Source organism: Vigna radiata, chromosome 11, assembly GCF_000741045.1.
Source record: "Vigna radiata var. radiata cultivar VC1973A chromosome 11, Vradiata_ver6, whole genome shotgun sequence".
Classification (NCBI taxonomy): Eukaryota; Viridiplantae; Streptophyta; class Magnoliopsida; order Fabales; family Fabaceae; genus Vigna; species Vigna radiata.
In genome coordinates, this window is record NC_028361.1 from 8,137,740 (window position 1) to 8,159,816 (window position 22,077).

General features: G+C 33.5%; 2 protein-coding genes and 1 pseudogene across 2 annotated transcripts; all 3 read left to right on the forward strand.

The window, feature by feature from the left end:
• The first annotated feature begins 4,156 nt into the window (after nucleotides 1–4,156).
• On the forward strand, nucleotides 4,157–6,905 carry LOC106776706 (annotated as a pseudogene).
• Nucleotides 6,906–8,840: 1,935 nt separating this feature from the next.
• Nucleotides 8,841–12,327, forward strand: LOC106776707 (putative disease resistance protein RGA1). The gene is made up of 2 exons (XM_014664185.1): nucleotides 8,841–12,138; nucleotides 12,221–12,327. Exons 1-2 carry the CDS (start codon nucleotides 8,841–8,843, stop codon nucleotides 12,325–12,327), a joined length of 3,405 nt encoding a protein of 1,134 aa, XP_014519671.1.
• A 5,733-nt stretch (nucleotides 12,328–18,060) lies between these two features.
• Nucleotides 18,061–21,743, forward strand: LOC106776708 (putative disease resistance protein RGA4). The gene has a single exon (XM_014664186.2). It carries the CDS (start codon nucleotides 18,148–18,150, stop codon nucleotides 21,472–21,474), a length of 3,327 nt encoding a protein of 1,108 aa, XP_014519672.1. The 5' UTR covers nucleotides 18,061–18,147; the 3' UTR covers nucleotides 21,475–21,743.
• Nucleotides 21,744–22,077: the final 334 nt, after the last annotated feature.

Here is a 22,077-nt window from a genome sequence, read left to right on the forward strand (position 1 = left end):
CTTCAAAACAAAGCAAATTGATAAAATAATATATTAAATTTTTATATAGACAATTTTGAATATAACACTATAAAAATTTGTATCATTAATATATATATATATATATATATATATATATATATATATATATATATATATATATATACTTTTAAAATAATATTATTTTAAGAAATAAAATAAAATATATGTTTATAAATTAATTTTATTAAAGACCAAATGATTAAGCTTGTAGTCACTTGTTTAAAATGAGTTTAGGATGATTTAGATACAATTTTTTAGATATAGTTGAATGTATAACATGATCTAGGAGTGTTTGAAGTTGAGAAAAATGTATCCATTTGGTCAAGAGTGGTGCATGGTGCAAATTTTGCAATTTGGTACTGCAGAATTATGCACACTCACTGAATGAGTGGAGTCACTCAGCGAGAGGTTGAAGGTCTGGATCACTGTTGGTGTATTCGCCTAGGGAGTTGGGTCGCTGAACGAGGTTGGAAGTTCTGGACCACTGTATGTGCATTCACACAACGAGTTGAGTCGTTGAGCAAGAGATTGAAGAGTTTGGAGTACTGCCTGTTTATTCGCCTAGCTAGTTGAGTCGCTCAGCGAGAGGTTGGGGGTCTGGACCACTACCTATGTATTCGCCTAGTGAGTTGGGACACTGAGCGAGAGGTTGGAAGGTCTAGACCATTGTCTGGGCATTCGCACAACGAGTTGAGTCACTGAGCGAGAGGTTGAAGGGTCTAGACCACTGTTTGCTTATTCGCCTAGCGAGAGGGGTCGTTGAGCGAGATGTTGGGGGGTCTGGATCACTGTTTCTGTATTCGCACAACGAGCTATAGGTCACTGAGCGAGAGAGTTCTAGGGTCACCCAACGAGCTTGGTCGCTGAGCGACTAGTCCAAAATTTGTTTCTTTGTTCTTTCCATCCTTGTTTCTTGATAGTTTGGAGTTATGTTTTGATTCAATGTGAATAATGTATAAGTATGAGATTATGTTATTATCACAGTTATGTGTTGTGATTCAAAGTGAAAGTATGTGGTTTCAAGTATGGTTTCAAAGTTATGAAAGTAAGTTCCAAAGGTGGAACTTCTTGGTGAGGTTCAAGTATGTTAGAATGAATGCAGGAGCCCAGTCTTGGGGGTTATCCTGAAACTCTAATGTTCTTTCATTCTCAAGTAGAGAAGATTGATACATGTCATGAAGAGTAGTAGAAGGTCTTAGTCTTGGGTACTTCCAGTATGATCCAAGGCGTGGAATAGACTAACCTTGTGAGTATGGTAGGATGAAACCCATTGGTAATGACTTTGCAAAGTAGTAGAAGCCACCACAAGTGCATAACTCGCCATAGCTCAACAATCATTCTAAGTCCGGACAGTCCATTCATATTAATGTCATGCATAAAGTGTTTTATGATGGTGAATTGATATGTTTGTTGTATGTAAAATGTTTATTGAGTTATATTGATTATTCTTTAATTGTAAATTAACTTACTCTTTTGGTTGTACTTGTGTTTGAATGTGGTTGTGTTCTTTATTGACTATTATCATCCTGTGAGTGTGTGAGCAGAGGAAGATGGGATTTCTTTGGAGTAAACGTCTGATGGAGTGGATCCTACAATTTGGTTTTCTTTATAGTAGTATTGTAAATAGCTTTTGTCTAACCCGTTTGTATATAAAGTTAAAAATTTATAGTTGTTTTCACATAACTGTAAATTTCTACTTTATATTTTAGTTAATAATTGTTTTATCATATTATATCTACTATTATACAGTTGAATGTTATATTTTGAAATGATACAATATAAAAAAATTAAACTATAAAATATAAGTTATTTTTTAATAATTAATTAAATGACCAATTATGTGGTGAATTGAAGAGTGTTTTGTTTGCTTCTCCCCGTAATGTTACTCTGTCTTTGAAAATTTTGTGTAGCCTTTTTCGCGGTGTATATATTAAATATAAACAAGGTTTGAGTATTCACCCAATTTATGGTTGATGTTTGGTCCGTACTGTACCAAGTTCTGATTTCATATAGGATTAAGCTTAGTCATTAGCGAGGATGACAAAAATATTTCGTACCGCTGGTATTTATTTATATAAAATCCGCTAGTACTAAATGATACTTCAAACGGATATTTATAAGTAACAATTAGAGATAATTTAATATTTATTTATAAATGTGAAATTTACTATCTGTAGCTGTCGTTATGTTATTTTATTAAGTTAAATTTAAATAAAATTAAAATTTATTTTATATTTAATTTAATTTAAATTATATTTTAAATATCTTATAATTTGATTTTAAAAATTTATAAATTATATTTTTTTTAAATATTTACGAATATATATATATATATATATATATATATATATATATATATATATATATATATATATATATATATATATAGATTTTAAAAGATCCAATATATTTTCTAAAACGTAAATAATGGGACCGATAAAGTTGAATGTTCTATTGTGATTCTTTATAACTAAAGTTTGTGTCCAGATAAAGTAGTAAAAGGAAATAAGTTTTCTTTGTGCAATTTCTAGGTGATATAATGTCATATATAAAATCTTTGGTATTCTTTCTTTAAGCTCTCTTTTTATTCTTCACCTCAAGATTTTACTAAAATCCTTCTGTTGCTGATCTGGATTGCTTAGCAATGATTCTAATAAGATCAATCTTCTGGTATGCATCATTCTTTTAATTTTCTGAGTTTTGTTCTCTTTGTAATCAATGATGCTACTTTCCAAAGTGATTTCAAATTTTTATCTCCTATATATAGGGTTGTATGTGCCTCAAGTTGTTAAAAAATATTTAGATCTTGAATTTGTTTAAAAATATTGTTTACTGAATTGCTTTTGAAAGTGTAAGTGGTAGAGAGATTTGTGATTATTTACTTAACATGTATTTTATTTTGAACTGTTTATTTAACATGTATAAAAAATGATTTTGAAAAAATTGTTTACTACCACTAGTGTGGAAAATCATTACTTTGATTCAAAATGTGATGAAAGTGAGGTAAGACAATGGGAAAATTTAAAAATGAGATTTGGGACATACAGGATGAAAGTAATTTTACGATAGGTGAGGAAAAATCTATTATGCGTACTTTGAAACTGAGCTATTCTAAGTACCGCAGGATTTAATGCAGAATATTGTGTCTAAAGTTGCTCTGCTATTATCCTGCAACTTATACTTCACACTTTTATCAACTATGCTCAAATAACATTAAGATGCCTTTAGTACATTAATGGGCCAATATGGCATAAGCCTACAATTCAGAGACAAAATATTATGTGAAGTTAAGTTAGACTTAAAATATTTTCTAAGATGGTATTACTGTCTAATCTAGATTCATTAAAATGGTCACTTATCCTGTTATACATGTGTCAAGCCAAATACTGACTTCGGACATTAGGTATTGTAAGACTCTGTGATATCAGATATATCTGGATGATTTTGCTGAAACACAAATTTGAAATAGAAAATTGTTTGAGAGAATATTTCATAGCATAATTGAAAGGAATGGATTCTGTTTAATTGATAAAATTCACCCTACAACCAGTATCAGTGACAGTTCTTACCGTCCCCTCTTTCATTTCTGGGATTAGTTCTTGCATCATATCAACATATTCACTAACACCACTAGGAAACATGTTAGCAAAACTAAACCTTTATGTGAAAAACTTTCAACTTCCTTGTATTGTTACTTGTTTTGCTACAAATTTACATGTCAATTAGACACTACAACATAGAACTCACATTTGGCTTTTCATCTTCAAGTCGTAAACTTTATCATTAAGACACAATTATTACATATTATTGTCTAATAATCACTATATTAAACTGCTGACTCTTGCACTAAAAAACAAACAAAACTCCTAATCAAATAAAATTTATTTATATTACATTTAAGTTTACCCCAACAACACTCTTCCGTCAACTTAAATGTTTTTTCTGTCCTACATCCTGACTTTTCCATGTGCATCAACCCACAACCTCCTTATTAACATTCACTTTCTTGATGGTTGACTTGTTTATCATTGTGGTAGTCATGTTTTTCATCTTGGATAAATTCTCCTGTGCTTTGGCCGACTTCCTAGTAACAATGGTCGACTTTTTCTTGACCTTGATCATCATCTTATTAACCATGGCCGACTTCTTCTTGACCATGGCCTACTTCTCAGTCTGCGGATTCCTCTCTACATCTTTCCCATTCTTCGAGATTTCTCCATGTCGGTGACAAGCATGTGGCTCGAATTCTCAATCTTTGATAACAGTACGTCGAGTTGGCCAACGAGGCACATAGCGTTGTATATATGTGCCTCAAATTGGTATAAATTTTTTTTTGGAGTTTGTTTAAGATAAAATATTGTTTACTGAATTGCTTTTGAAAGTGCAAGTGGTAGAGACATATGTGGTTGTTTACTTAACATGCATGCAGTCTTATTTTGAATTGTTTATTTAACATGTATAAAAATTGGTTTTGAAAATATTGTTTTGAAAATCTGCGGAAACTCATCAATTTGATTCAAAATAGGTGTGTAGGCTTGAGTTTGGATTCAATTGTTTGTGTTTGCAATTCTACAAGGATGAATCTACTAGGCTACAAGATATCATTTGGGAAACAGAGCACATCAATAAGAAATGATAGTTAGTTTTGTGTAGTCACATAGTAGCAGAAGATATTTACAGTTTGATAAATGGTTTCGGTGGTAGTTGTAGTTTTAAACATTACCTACAATCAAATTGTAAATTTTTTTAGTATTGTAAGATATATATCTTTGTAATATATTAGAAACAAAGATATAAAATGTTAACATGAAGTTGTTTTCTCTAAAAATATCAGAAAAAGTTTTCGTTAGAAATACTTTTAATATTTGCCACATTTTGCGCTTTGTCTGGTTTGAAGGACAGAAATGGTTAGAATGTTTTCTTAATATAATACAATTGATCAGCAGAAGCTTTCCAGCAATCTCAGAGCAATCCGTGCTGTCCTCCGAGATGCTGAGAGAAAGCAAATAACAAGCTATGCTCTGAAGGATTGGCTGCAGAAACTCACAGATGCGGCATATGTGCTTGATGATATCTTGGATAAATGTTCAATTCACTCCACAAAGATGCACTCAGTTGATGCTCATACTTCATGCCTATCCCGTCTCCAACCTAAGGATATTCTCTTTTGCTTTCATATTGGAAAGAGGATGAAAGACATCACCCAAGGATTTCACAACATTCATGAAGAAAGGCTCACATTTGAATTGCGTGTGGGTGTCACGGAGAAGCAAGCAGTGAATGATGATGATGATGATAGGTGTCAAACTAGCTCAGTAATTACCGAACCCATATTCTGTGGCAGAGACAAGGATCGAGAGAAAATTGTGAAGTTTCTGTTGGAAGATGCTAGTAACAGTGAAGACCTCAGCATCTACCCCATAGTTGGTATGGGTGGACTTGGCAAAACAACTCTTGCCAAGCAGGTCTTCAATGATCACGAGATAAGTAAACATTTTAAATTGAGAATTTGGATCTGCGTTTCGGAAGATTTCAATGTGAAGAGAATACTGCAATCCATCATAGAATGTACCATTGGTCAAAATCCCAACCTTAGTGATTTAGAAGCAAAGCGTAAAAAGGTTGAAGAAGCACTGCAGAACAAGAGGTATTTGCTTGTTCTTGATGATGTGAGAATGAAAACTCAGAGAAATGGAAGGAGTTGAAGGGGATGTTGGAGTGTGCAAGGGAGCAAAGGGAGCTACCATTTTGGTCACTACTTGACTTGAGGAAGTTGCCTCCATCATGGGAACGCATTCTGCTTACCGTTTGAAAGCATTGTTAGAAGATGACAGTTGGTCATTGTTAAAACACCATGCATTTGGACCAAACAGAGAAGAAAGGGAAGAGTTTGTAACAATCGGAAAAGAGATAATGAGGAAATGCGTTGGTTCGCCACTTGCAATCAAAACCTTGGCAAGCTGTTTGCATGATGAAAGTGAGGTAAGACGATGGGAAAATGTAAAGAGTGAAATTTGGAATATACGAGATGAAAGTAGTTCTATGACAGGTGAGGAAAATTCTATTATGAGTGTTTTGAAATTGAGCTATTCTAATCTGAAGTCGTCTATGAAGAGATGTTTTTCTTTTTGTGCAATTTTCCCCAAAGATTTTGAAATAGACAAGGAAGAACTTATTCATCTCCGGATGGCTAATGGATTTATTAAATGTGAAGGAAATGTAGAAGTGGAGGATATTGGAAATAAAGTGTGGAAAAAACTATACAGTGGATAATTTTTTCAAGAAGCTAAGTATGATGAATTTGGTATGATCGCAACTTTCAAGATGCATGGTCTTTTTCATGATCTTGCCCAATCTATTATGGGTCAGGAATGTCTGGTTTGGAGTATTTCTCAGAACACACGCTGGATGGTCTAACTTGTCTTCGAACTTTGATCATTGGTGACTGTAAGCAATTAAAATCCTTGTCTGAAGGTGTGCGACATTTGGCTTGTCTTGAGAGTTTGGACATTAGCAATTGTCCAGAGCTGGTGGCTCTACCGAGCAATATGAGCCAACTGACTGTCCTTCGGAAAGTGTCAATCAGGTTTTGCTCCTCATTACCATATGGCTTACAGCGTGTTCCCTTCCTACGTATTTTGGGTATATACCATTGCAAGTGTACTTCGTTGCCGGATTGGCTGGGAGACATGACTAATCTTCAAGAATTAAGCATTTGGTCCTTTAAGGAGTTGAGGTCACTGCCAAGTAGCATTCAACGCCTCACCAACTTGTCTAAATTAAGTATATACAAATGTCCTCATCTGGAGAAGCGATGCAAGAGGGAAACAGGGGAAGATTGGCAATATATAAAGCACATTCCAGATATAAAACTCAATCCCTGAGAAAAAAGACATGGATTTTTGCGGTGAGTGATTGTCTAATTTTCTTTAATATCTCCTTATTGTGAGACTGTGCATACGTTAATGTTCGTAATTGCATGCAGAGAGTATCCAGCGATCATCTCGCTCATAGAACTGCTTCTAGCATGCTAGACGGCCTGCCACAGGAGTAGTAAGCAGGAATTATTTTGATTATATAGCTGATGAGAGAATGAGTCATTTCACGTGTGCATAATTGAAGAGCAGTTTGAGTTTGGAGAGATTTTTAAAAGATTTGGAGTTTTGGACCATAAATCGGATCGAAATCATTACTATCACGCTCTGGTTTTTTAATTTTATAAAATGCAGATTTCAGTTTTCCCTTATATTATTAATGTGGTTGACAGATGTGTTACTGCTTTCTTCAATTAATCATCTGTTACTCTGTATAGCCTTTACTGATATTAGTAATTTTTACATTTATTGCTTGATGAATTGTATATTAGAATCTTTGAAAATATCAACTTGTGCTGCCTTCTACAAAAGTCTATATTTTTATGATACCTTTGAGTATCTAAAATCAAGGTGCATTCAACAAGTACAACTCTCGTCGTTTAGAACCAAAATGGAATTACATTCATTCCTATCCTAAAGTGAGGATTTCTAACTACTGCAGGATTTAATGCACAATCTCATGTTTGATATTCTTGTGAGATATTTATTGTTGATTATTATTTATCTGTAGGGAATTACTTTTGAGCTTCATGAGAAGATGGTTGCAGATGATGACAGAAAAATGTTTCAGGATATCATCAAAAATTCTAAATTAAGTGAAGGATATCCATCAACAAATGTTTATGGAAACAATATGACATAAGTCTAAATTAAGGGCAAAGGTTTTCGACCTAAATTAAGATTAAATTAGATTAGGATTTGAATCTACTTTATTCAAGTTAAGTTTATAATGACTCAACTTCTAAGATGGAGCTTATCTAACTTACATTTTCATAATTTAATAACGTAAATTAAAAGAATATCGAAATATAAAATAAAAAAAATGTTGAAGAACTTTTAAAAAATAACAAATTACAAAACATTATCAATATTATTATTTTTAATTTTTATTGAATATATAAATAGTTTTTTAATTCGGTAATGATTGAAATATTTTATCAAAAAGATAAAATTTACTAAATATAAAATATTTTATCGAAATAAACTATTTGACAAATGAAATACTTGACACTTCAACCAAATAAACTATTTTCTATTTGACATACTTGACACTTAACTGAGCTTCAACCAAGTCAACCGTTGCAACGACAAAAATATGCTCTTCCTTGGTGAAAATGGTCGTGACATGAAGATGGCGACAACCAAGTCACTCTTTTTGAAAAATAAAATATTTAAATATACACTTTATTTTGAACTGTTCTGAAGCTACATTTTTTTTCCTCATGTAAAGGTCCAATATATTTGTAACTTCATTGACAAATCCTTAAAGGGTATCTTCTGGAGGGGAAGTAAGGAAAGGGATAGAATGTTGCATTGCTTGGAAGATTGATTATACGAATCTTTTGAACTCTGCTAATGGATTATTGGTTTCCTTCACGAATTCAATATCTTTGGGGATGGCAACTTATTCTTGAGCTGCAAGAAGAAAGGATTCCATCATCAAGCTGTCGAAACTTTTCTGAAGATGTTCTTCTATTTGTAGTCTTCCTTTTTTTCACAATATGAATGTGATTTATTTATTTTTCATTTTACTCAGATAAACTTCAAAAATAAAATGTACGTTGCTTCTGTCATTACAGTAATTGTTATATTCCAAACACCCACCACAAGTTACTTAAACTACATATGAAATTCTTTCCAAACAAATTATTATTCACTCATCGTTGCCTCTCTTCTCCATAATCACCACCAACCTTTCCTTCATTCTTGCTCTCCTTCCTTCCAATGGCTGACGCTTTGCTGGGAATTGTGTTTCAAGACTTGCAATCTGTTGTTCAAAGCCAACTTGCAACCTATTGGGGTATTGATCAACAGGCACAAAAGCTTTCCAGCAATCTTACGGCAATTCGTGCTGTCCTCAGAGATGCTGAGAGAAAGCAAATAGCAAGCCATGCTGTGAAGGATTGGCTACAGAAACTCACAGATGCAGCATATGTGCTTGACGATATATTGGATGAATGTTCGATTCACTCCAGAGAGGTGCTGTCTGATGATGGGCATACTTCATGCTTAGCCCGTGCACATCCTAAGGACATTCTCTTCCGTTTTCATATTGGAAAGAGGATGAAAAATATCAACCAAAGATTTCACGACATCAATGAAGAAAGACGCATGTTTGAATTACGTGATGGTGTTACAGAGAAGCCAACAGTAGATGATGGTGAGGATGATCAAACTACCTCTGTTATAACCGAACCCATATTCTGTGGCAGAGACGAGGATCGAGAGAAAGTTGTGAAGGTTCTCCTAGAAGCTAATAACGATAAAGACCTCACCGTCTATCCCATAGTTGGTATGGGTGGACTTGGCAAAACAACCCTTGCCAAGCATGTCTTCCATGACCACAGAGTATGCGAACATTTTGACTTGACAATTTGGGTGTATGTTTCTGTTGATTTCAATGTGAAGGCAATACTGCAATCTATCATAGAGTATGCCACTGGACAAAACCCCAATCTCCATTCTTTAGAAACAATGCGGAAAAAGGTTGAAGAAGTGTTGCAGAGCAAGAGATATTTACTTGTTCTTGATGATGTGTGGAATGAAGACCAAGAGAAATGGAAACATTTGGAGGGGATGTTGCGGTTTGCAAGGGGAGCAAAAGGAGCTACCNTTTTGGTCACNACTCGACTCGAGGAAGTTGCTTCCATCATGCAGACGCATCCAGCTTACCATTTGANAGAATTGTCAGAATATGACAGTTGGTCATTGTTCAAAAGCTATGCGTTTGGACCAAACAGAGAAGAGAAGGAAGAGCTTATGGCAATCGGTGAAGATATTGTAAAAAAATGTGTTGGTTCGCCACTTGCAATCAAAACTCTGGGAAGCCTATTGCGTGATCAAACTGCGGTAACACAATGGGAAAATATAAAGGAAAGTGAGATTTGGGATATACGGAGTGAAAGTAGTTCTATGACGGGTAAGGAAAATTCTATCATGCGTGCTTTGAAATTAAGCTATTTTAATTTGGAGTTGTCATTGCGGAGATGCTTTTCTTTCTGCGCAATATTCCCCAAAGGTTTTGAAATTGTCAAGGAAGAACTAATTCATCTATGGATGGCTAATGGATTTATTAAATCTGAAGGAAATGTAGAAGTGGAGGAAGTCGCCAATAATGTGTGGAGAAAATTATACCGTAGGTCATTCTTTCAAGAAGCAAAGTCTGACAAGTTTGGTATGATTACAAGTTGTAAGATACATGATCTATTTTACGATCTTGCCAAGTCTATTATGGGTGAAGAGTGTGTGATGGTTGAGGAAGGAAGGTTGACTCAAGTGTCAACTAGAGTTCACCATTTACACTTCTTAAGCTATAATATGTCTGTCGATGTAGCTGCTTTCAAGAAAGTTGAATCTCTGCGGACTTTTCTTTTCGGTAATACTAGGCAGTTGCCGTCAAACCGTTTTCTGCGAGCATTATGTATAAGATCTTCTATGTTGCCTCCATTGAATGATTTAGCACATTTGAGATACTTGAGTGTGCATGATAGCTCGGTGAGAAATTTGAATGATTCAATTTGTCAACTGTCGAAATTGCAAATATTGAAACTGGAGTCTTGCTTTGATTTTTACGAGATACCTAAAAAGTTAACACAACTACAGGATCTAAGACATATTTTGATTAATAAGTGTGCTTCAGTACCAGATATGCCTCCGAATATTGGCAAGTTAAGGCATCTAAGAACATTAAGCCTTTTCGACGCGGGTTCAACACCTGGGTATGGGTTGACAGAGTTAAGTGGCTTAAGGCTGGGAGGCAAGCTGCATATCAGAGGACTTGGGAATGTGAGCGACGAATGGGATGCTAAAGAAGCAAATTTGAAGAGCAAGAAGGAGTTGAATCGCCTATACTTGTCATGGGGTGGTGGTGCTAATTCAGAAGGGAATAATGTTAGTGCAGAGAGAGTACTGGAAGCCTTGGAAGCTCCCTCGACTCTGAAGGGTTTTGGGATGGAAGGATATCAGGGAAGAAAGTTACCGAGTTGGATGAGAAGTGTTGTAGTTCTGAAAGACTTGGTGGAAATTATACTCTTTGACTGTAACAACTGTGAGGAGCTTCCTCCACTTGGTAAACTACCACACCTGAAAAGGGTACACGTGCGTGGAATGAAAAATGTGAAGTGGATAGATGGTGAATCGTATGAAGGTGTGGAGGAGAAGGCATTTCCATCGTTGGAGAAATTGAGTGTAGAGAATTTACCAAAGTTGGAAAGGATGTTGAGGGATGAAGGAGTAGAGATGATCCCTCATCTTTCCCAATTAACAATTGATGGTGTCTTCAACTTTAAAGTCCCACATCTTCCTTGTGTTGAGGAGCTTCATGCTACAAGAATTGTAGCAGCGACTTCCTTCATTGAAGGGGTTGGGGATAACATGGTTTGTCTAAAGACTCTGCGTGTTAGCTTGATTAAAGGACTGAAGGTACTACCGGACCAACTAAGAAGGCTGGGTGCCCTGGAGTACCTTCGCATTGGATTTTGGTATGATTTGGAGCATTTTCCAGAACATGTATTGGAAGGTTTGACCTCTCTTCGAGGTTTGAGCATTTCTAACTGTGAGAATTTAAAATCCTTGCCTGAAGGTGTGAGACATTTGACATGTCTTCGGCGTTTGAGTATCGACAATTGTCCAAAGCTGGTAGCTCTACCAAGCAATATGAGCAAACTAACTTCCCTTCGGACTGTCTATATGGATGATTGCTCTACATTACCATATGGCTTACAATTTGTCCCCTCCCTACGAACTTTGGATATAGAAAGATACATGTCTACTTCATTGCCAGACTGGATGGGGGAGATGACTTCTCTTCAAGAATTAACCATTTTGGATTGTGGGGAGTTGAGGTCACTGCCGAGTAGTATTCAACGCCTCACCAACTTGTCTTATTTAACTATACACGGATGTCCTCATCTGAGGAAGCGATGTGTGGGGGGTGAAGATTGGCAATACATAAACCACATTCCACAAATAGAACTGGACTCCTATTCACTCCCAGAGGAAAAGACTTTAACAATAAGTGGTGGTAAGTGAATGATTGTTTAATTTTCTACAAGTTCTCCTTATTGTGAGATTGTTCATACGTTAATGTTAGTACTTGCATGTAGAGAGTATCCGCCGATTATCTTGCTCATGGAACTGCTTCAAGCCTGCTAGACAGCCTGCCAAAGGAGTGGTAAGTAGCAATTCATTTGATCGTGTACTTGAAGAGTAAATGAGCCATTCCAGGCACAATCGAAGAAAAGTCTTGAGTTTTGAGAGATTTCTTAAAGCATTTGGGGTTTTGGACTATAAATCAGATCGAAATCATTACTACCGTGTTCTAGCTCTTCAGGTAAGTCTCAAAATACCTAAGCTAGACAAATTCATAAACTGCAGATTTCAATTTCCCACTATATTATTAATGCGGTTGACAATTGTATTGCTGCTTTCTTCCATTAGTCATCTCTTACTCTGAATACTTCACTGATAATACTAATTTTACTTTCATTGCGTGATGAATTCTATACATTCATGCCGAGTTTAACAATTCCCTGAATGCTAGAATCTCTTTAAACATAAATTTAGGCTACCATTTACAGAAATCTTATTTCCTTATGATACCTTCAAGTATCCAAAAGCAAAGGTACATTCATCATGTACAACTCTCGTCTTTTAGTACCAAATTGGGATTACATTCTACAAATTATTCATGCATTGCTATCCTAGAGTGATGATTTCTAATGCACAATCTCACGTCTAAAATTCCTCTGCTATTATCCTGCTACTTATATATTTCACACTTTCATGGCCTACTCTCAAATAAGATTAAGATGCTTTAAATACCAAAATCACTACCCCTTCATAACCAGGAGTCCCTTTGCTCCATTTTTTTTTTGGCTTCACGCTCATCATGCACTAATAATGCGTAATATATTAAGGACTCAAAGAATACGAATATTTTAATATAATGAATGACACTTGGTCACTTAATTTATATATTAAAGAAAAGTCTTTGAAAGAATTTATATAATGAGGAAGCATAGCCATTCATTGATTTAAAGGTTTAAGTTGCACTATGTTCTGTTTATTGCAGGGCTCCTTATAATCCAAAGAAAGATTGAAATGGATGGATAAACACTCATACAAGGAAAGAGGTTGACGTTTGTTTATCTAAATAAGACTCATTATTCTAAATATCATTGAGTAATAACAAAGAACTCTGATTATAAATTTTATATACTATAGTTTTTCATGATATCATACCTTAACCACTGATTTCTAAGGTTAACTGTTGTGTCAGTATTCAATGCATGATGTTTAAAAGTTTTTTCTAATAAAAGGTGCTATATCGTTGGTCATAAAAGCTGGCATTAGTAGCACAAAGATGACCCGTGCTTCTAATAGCATTAAATTCATTGCCAAAGTTTTCCACATAGATCAAAATGGGCTTGTTGGTCATGTTGGTTCTCGTTTTCAACATAATCCAAAAGATCATCAAATAAATATCTGAATGTTGAAGCTAATATATATCAGGGTTGAAAACCAATTAATGTACGAGGCTCCTATTACTAAAAGATGCAATTTATAATAATCATAGACAGGATAAAGTAAAAGAACAACCGATATAATAATATAACTAATATAAAATAAAATAACAGATTGTAAAACGATGATAAATGAAGGTTCCAATTTAGATAAAGTGTTTTGTCTTAATATCTCATTCTATATATTATCTCTAAGTTTTATACATACAAAAAAAAAAAAAAAACACGCGAAACTAATGCATACAACTTTCTATAATGCAGTTACTTTCTTTACTCTTATTTTATTTTTCTGATATAATTATGCGGATCCAACCATCACTATGTCATTACATGTTATGTTCAGTCTCTTATAAACGTTTTTGCTCCTAATGGTTCTGAATAAAATGTTTTCTTATTTAGTCTTTTTCATTAATTTTCTGAAGATATGATCCTTAAGTGAGACATATTCTAATGTCATCATTTAGCAGTCACATTACTATTAACTTCTTACTAAATATCTCAAGAACCACATAGACACTCATATTACTATTAATCACATACAGGTAATTATATTTACATACTCGTCTATTGTCTGTTGTTAATCAATATATGTGTACACTCGCTTGATGTCTATTATAAGACTCGTGTAATTAGTGAATGAACAAATTCATCCAATGTATATTAATAGACTTGTATATGAACATATTTACACAACGTAAATATTGTTGGATCTTCCACATTGGATAGAAATGAGAAAGTAGAACACTATATAAAGATGAAAGACCCATTAACCCATTGTCTTAAGGTTTTAGGTAGGTAGGAAGTGATGTCAATCTCTTATGTGTGGTTGAATTAATTCATATCTCATTGGTATTTGTGTCTCCCTCGGTGAACTCCATCCCTCGATAGACTCCACAGTACATTGCTAGAATTGATATTTTTACTATACTTATCTTGACAAACTCCTTTAATATTTTTTGTTATACTAATCTAATTAGTATATTCCTAGATTTGTGTAATTAATGTATTAAATGATTCATCTAATATCTTTTGTTTTCCTCATCTAATTATTGTATAGATGAACTTGTTTATTGTGTATTAATAGACTTTTATAATGATTTTTGCTATACTCATTTAATCCATTTATGTACAAACTATATATATTGCTAGACTCATATCATGCTTTTCACTATATTTTTCTAGTCTATACTTGTTTAATTGATCTATGTTTAATATATATTTTTATTCAACTAATGACAATATAAATACATTGATAAAATATTTTAAAATAATTAATCTGATAGTTTTTGGGGTCTTACTAAACTCTTTAAAATGTACTCTTACAAGTTGAAAATAGTAAAAAGTGAATTCAAATACCATAAAACAAAATTTAATATTAAGAAGTGATTCTTTTTATTACAAATATGTAATTTAAACTTTTAAATTGAACATACAATGTTTTAATTTTAATAGATATTCAATAACATATTTGAAATATATTTCTATTTTTGCAACAAATCAATTTGAAAACAAATAAAATGGATAAAATAATAAAATAAATCTTTAGGGAGACAATTTTTTATATGACCACATAAACAATTTGTATTATTTTAGGGAGATAATTTTTTGTATGAACACATAAAAAATTTGTATTATTAATAAATTCTTTATTTTTTGAAATAATATTATTTTAGAAAATAAAATAAAATATTTTTTAAAATTTAATTATATTAAATTAAAAATCATAAAAGAATAAAATAAAAAAAAAATCAAAATTTTAATACTTTAAATATATGTTACTTTTAATAATTTATTAAATGATTAATTATTTATAAAATTATTAAAGAATAAAATTAAAAGTGAAAAAATAGTATAAAAATATATTTCTATTTTTAGGATAAATAAATTTAAAAAGATAAAATAATTTTTAAGTATACGTGTGACAACAAAATAAATATAAATAAAAAATAAATTAAAAAATCAATATTTGTGACACTTCTAAAAAATTAAATATAAATAATAAAGTAAAGTTTTTCAATAAAAAATTGTAATGAACTACCGTATACTATACTATAAGAAACTACAATATATTTTCATTCTTTTATAGTTCATGAATTTAGTTATATATATAAAGGGTATAGCAAAAAATATCTAAAGGACTTGTAAGATTAACAACCAGTCAATTACAAATAAGACAGATCCTTTTGTTTTCCAAACTTGCAGAAAGAGACAAATGTGCAACAAAAAAAAAATCTGAAGACACATTAGAAGTAATTATTTATTTATTTTGAAAATTAATTTTTTTAAAATAATGTTTAGCAGTGTATATCATGTATTAAATTAATTATTCTTATTTTTACGGTAATTCAGATTAAAAACAAAACAAATAAATTAAAATATAAAATAACTTTTTAAATAGACAAGCAGGCAAGGATTTCAAATTGGATTGCAATTACGGAAACCATGTGCAATATGGCAAAGATTGTTCTTACTTCCACAGGCTGATTTGGTGGAGTTAGTAAAAAACTCCATTGTTTTGGAAGATGTGAACCACATTGGTGGTGTGACAAATTAAGGGTATGTTTGGTTCAACATTTATTTAATAAATTTTATTATATTATATTATTTGGGACAATGATAGTTTGACAACTCTTTTAACAACTTTTTGACGATACGTATCATCATTTTATTAGTATGTTTGAATTTATTTTTAAAAAAATATTTGAAACGGATCAATCATAGACGGCCACATATGTGTTGTTTAAAAGTTGTCAAAAAAAAGTTGTTAAAGAGACTTTTTCCTATTATTTGTTACATATAAGCGTAACTTATTTAGGTTAAAAGATTTTTATTTTTTTCAAAACATAATTAAGAGAGTTGAAGTATTACTTAAGGTATGGTCTCAATTCTTCAAATCACTTAGCTTTCTAATTATTGTTAATATTCACATTCTTTTTCTCACCCAACTCAATTAGTTATTAGTCCATGAAAAAACTAATTAGCATTGAAATATAATTGCAATATTTCTTTATGAAAGAAAACATTGAAGCATTACTAAGAGGTGTTACATAATACAAGAAAATAATTGTAAAGCTAACTAATTTTATTCGTCGTTAATATTCTAAAGTTTCTACTCTTTCCGGTTAAAATATGTCAATTAATTCACTCATTTCGGGTTAATACAATTCTTAAACTAGTTTCAATTTTTTCTTTTGATCTGTCAATATTTCTTAATATGTTTTTTTCCAATTCATATGGTCATGTTTTATGCTGATAAATAAAGAAAGAAAATGGTGTAACATATATAACAACGGTCAATCTAATAAACATGTAGACAAGAGTCATAAATATGAAAGAAAAAACCTAAAAGAATATATCTTTATTAAATAAATTAATTAAAAGAAAAGTTATTGAATAATCAAAACATAAATCAATAAGATATTGAGTAGGTCAAAATTATCATTATTATGAATATGTTAGTTGAAGATATTTTAAATTGGTTGTATCCCTGTACATGAATATTCTAATTTATTAATTTGAAAAATCAATTCGTTTCACTAATTCTGTATTTTTGTTTTATAAAATATTGCCGAAATAAGTGATAAACACGATGTGGAAAAAACTGTGAAATTTGAGCGCAAATGAAGGAGAAAGTGAGTGAACATGTTTGTGGAGTGCAGTGACAGAAAGAGAGCGAAGTTGGTACGCAATTATAAAGTTGGTTTGACTTGACTCCTTCTATGAACACTCCTCGTCAGCAAAAGCAAAGTGGGGTCACTCATTGTAAGAAAACAACACTCTGTATTTATTGTCAAAAAAAAATCTCTTTTAACAATTTTTTTTACAACATATACGTGATAGTTTATGATTAGTCTGTTTTAAATATTTTTTAATAATAAATTTAAATATATCAATAAAATAATGACACATAACTTGACGTTGAAAAGTTATTAAAAAATAGTTGTAATTCAACCAAATGACGTGTAGTTAATGAAGATTCATGATTTATCTTAGCTTTATAATTTATCTAAGCTTTAACCCTTTCGGAGGACTCAATTCAGGTGAGTTTTTTCTAGTTCCATTTCTTTTTTTTTAATTTTGCCAATTTAGTCATTTTTACTGAATAATTGACTTAATTGACAGATCTGAAAAAATCCCAAGTAGAACAAAATAATAAAAGATTGAATTAGCTAGAGAAAAATAAAAATATTTTAAATATTTATTAAAAAATAATAATTAAAACTTAATTAAAAACACCTTACAATTTAAGTAATTTAAAATTAAATCATATTATTATTTTATTAACTTAAATATTCTAATACTTAAATATATTCATAAAATTTGAAATTAAATATTATTCTTTGCCCTTCAGGCATCTCAATCATTCGTTTATATCTGTCACCAGCTTTCCACTCTGTCCTCAATTAATTTGCACAAAAGCATCGCTAAATATTCCAAAGAACTTCTTCTTCACTCTTATCTACCTCTCTTCTCCAACATTTCCTTCATTCTGGATATTGATTTTTCCTATGGCCGAGGCTTTAGTGGAAAGCGTGATTGAAAATTTGGGATCTTTATTTCAAGACCAACTTGCAATTTATTGGGGCGTTGATCAGCAGACTGAGAAGCTTTCCAGCAATCTCAGAGCAATCCGTGCTGTCCTCAGAGACGCTGAGAGAAAGCAAATCACAAGCTATGCAGTGAAGGATTGGCTGCAGAAACTCACAGATGCAGCATATGTGCTTGATGATATCTTAGATGAATGTTCAATTCACTCCACAAAGATGCACTCTGTTGATGGTCATATTTCACGCCTATCCCGTCTCCATCCTAAGGACGTTCTCTTTCGCTTTCATATTGGAAAGAGGATGAAAGACATCACCCAAAGATTTCACAACATTCATGAAGAAAGACTCACATTTGAATTGCGTGTGGGTGTCACGGAGAAGCAAGCAGTGAATGATGATGATGATGATGATTGGCGTCAAACTAGCTCAGTAATTACCGAACCCATATTCTGTGGCAGAGACAAGGATCGAGAGAAGATTGTGAAGTTTCTGTTGGAAGATGCTAGTAACAGTGAAGACCTCAGCATCTATCCCATAGTTGGTATGGGTGGACTTGGCAAAACAACTCTTGCCAAACAGGTCTTCAATGATCACGAGATAAGTAAACATTTTGACTTGAGAATTTGGATCTGCGTTTCGGAAGATTTCAATGTGAAGAGAATACTGCAATCCATCATAGAATGTACCATTGGTCAAAATCCCAACCTTGGTGATTTAGAAGCAAGGCGTAGAAAGGTTGAGGAAGCATTGCAGAACAAGAGGTATTTGCTTGTTCTTGATGATGTGTGGAATGAGAACACAGAGAAATGGAAGGAGTTGAAGGGGATGTTGGAGTGTGCAAATGGAGCAAAGGGAACTACCATTTTGGTCACTACTCGACTCGAGGAAGTAGCTTCCATCGTGGGAACGCATTCTGCTTACCGTTTGAAAGTATTGTCAGAAGATGACAGTTGGTCATTGTTCAAACACCATGCATTTGGACCAAACAGAGAAGAAAGGGAGGAACTTGTAACAATCGGAAAACAGATAATGAGGAAATGCGTTGGTTCACCACTTGCAATCAAAACCTTGGCAAGCTGTTTGCGTGATGAAACTGAGGTAAGGCAATGGGAAAATGTAAAGAAGAGTGAAATTTGGAATATACAAGAAGAAAGTAGTAGTTCTATGACAGGTGAGGAAAATTCTATTATGCGTGCTTTGAAATTGAGCTATTCTAATTTGAAGTCGTCTATGAAGAGATGTTTTTCTTTTTGTGCAATTTTCCCCAAAGATTTTGAAATAGACAAGGAAGAACTTATTCATCTCTGGATGGCTAATGGATTTATTAAATGTGAAGGAAATGTAGAAGTGGAGGATGTTGGGAATAAAGTGTGGAAAAAATTATACCGTAGATCATTTTTTCAAGAAGCTAAGTATGATGAAGTTGGTATGATCACTACTTTCAAGATCCATGATCTATTTCATGATCTTGCCCAGTCTATTATGGGTGAGGAATGTGTGGTTATTGTGAAAGGAAGATTGACTCAATTGCCAACTAGAGTTCACTATTCAAGCTTGCTCAATTCTGGTGTGTCTGGTTATATGACTGCTTTCAAGCAAAGATTGACGACTGCTTTGAAGAAGGTTAAATCCCTGCAGAGTTTTCTTGATTTTGGTGGTATTGGCCCGGTTCCATCAAATCATAGTCTCCGAGCATTGCAAACAAGCTCTTCTTTGTTGTCCCCACTCAAGGATTTAACACTTTTGAGATATTTGAGTTTGAGATTTAGTCAGAGCTCAGAAGAAAACTTAAATAACTCAATTTGTCAGTTGCCAAAATTGCAAATATTGAAACTGTTTCATTGCCCCGAACTTCATGGGTTGCCTAAGGATTTGACACGATTACAGGATCTGAGGCATATTGTGATTGATGGCATGGATACAATACAAGAGATGCCTCCGAATATTGGCAAGTTAAGGCATCTAAGAACACTGAGCATTTTCGTGGTGGGTTCAAAGCCAGGGTGTGGCTTAGCAGAGTTGCATAGCTTAAATCTGAGAGGCACGCTGAGCATCAGAGGCCTTGAGAACGTCCTCAATGAATTGGATGCTAAAGAAGCAAATTTGATTGGTAAGAAGGAGTTGAATATCCTAGAGTTGTCATGGGATGGTAGTGGTAATCCAAAAGGCAGTAATGTAAGTGTGGAGAGAGTACTGGAAGCCCTAGAACCTCCCTCAACTCTCAAGAGTTTTCAAATGGATGGATATCAGGGAAGGCAGTTTTCGAGTTGGATGAGAAGTTCTCTAGTTTTGAGAGACTTGGTGAATGTTATACTCTCCGACTGTGAGAACTGTGAGGAGCTTCCCCCACTTGGTAAACTTCCACACTTGAAAAGACTAATTGTGAGTGGAATGAAAAATGTGAAGTGGATAGATGGTGAGACGTATGACGGCGTGGAAGAGAAGGCATTTCCATCGTTGGAGGAACTGATTGTGGATAATTTACCAAATTTGGAGAGGTTGTTGAGGGATGAAGGAGTAGAGATGCTTCCTCGTCTTTCCCAATTAACAATTGAAGATGTGTTGAACTTTAAAGTCCCACGTCTTCCTTGTGTGGAGACACTTGATGCTAGAGGAATTGAGGCAGGGACTTCTTTCATGGAAGGGGTTGGGGAGAATATGGCTTGTCTAGAGACCTTGATCATTAAAATCATTAAAGGAGTGGTGGTATTACCCGACGAATTCAGGAGGTTGGGTGCACTACAGGAACTATACATTGGAGAATGGTATGATGTGGAGTATTTTCCAGAACACGTGGTGGAAGGTCTAACTTCTCTTCGAACTTTGTCCATTAAAAACTGTGAGAAATTGAAATCGTTGTCTGAAGGTGTGGGACATTTGGCTTGTCTTGAGAGGTTGTGGATCGAAAAATGTCCAGAGCTAGTGGCTCTACCAAGCAATATGAGTCAACTATCTGCCCTGCGGAATGTTTCAATCCAACTTTGCTGCACATTACCAGATGGCTTACAACGTGTCCCCTCCCTACGAGTTTTATTTATAGAGAAATGCACGTGTACTTCATTGCCGGACTGGCTGGGAGATATGACTACTCTTGAACGATTATTCATTTGGCACTGTGAGGAGTTGAGGTCACTGCCGAGTAGCATTCAACGCCTCACCAACTTGTCTTATTTAAGTATAGAAGGATGTCCTCATCTGAAGAAGCGGTGCAAGAGGGAAACAGGAGAGGATTGGCAATACATAAACCACATTCCGCAATTATTTGTGGACGGAAACGACGTTTTGTGATGAATTAATTCTAGAATGTTTTGTTTAATTCTCCCCGTAATGTGTCACTTCGTCTTTGAAAATTTTGTGTAGCCTTTTTCGAGGTGTATATATGGAATAATAAAACAGCGTTTCAGTATTGTTTGTGCTCAGGTAAAGTAGTAAAAGGAAATCATTTTTTTTTATATGCAATTTCTAGGTGATATAATTGGGCCTCCTATAAAATCATTTGTATTCTATCTTTAACCTCTCTTTTTCTCCTCATCTGAGGATTTCAATGAAGTTCTTGTTGTTGCTGATCTGCATTGCAAGTGTGATACCATGAATAAGCTTAATAGTGATTCAAATTGATCAATCCTCTGGTATGCATCATTCTTATCATTTTCTTTTTGTTCTCTATGTAGTCATTCGTGGTATACCTTCCAAAGATATTTCAATTTTTTTATCTGCTATTGCGTTGTATGTGCCTCAAATTGGTATAAAATTTTTATTTTGAATTTATTTAACGTCGAATATCGTTTACTGAATTTGTTTAAGATCAATATTGTTTTTGAAATTAGTTTACACTTTTATGTATTGTGTGCTTGTGTTATTTTCTTCTTTTGTTATAATCACCTGGTGTAA

Coding starts and splice junctions, on each gene's coding strand:
- LOC106776708 (XM_014664186.2), top strand. CDS start 18,148: ATGGCCGAGGCTTTAGTGGAAAGCGTGATTGAAAATTTGGGATCTTTA.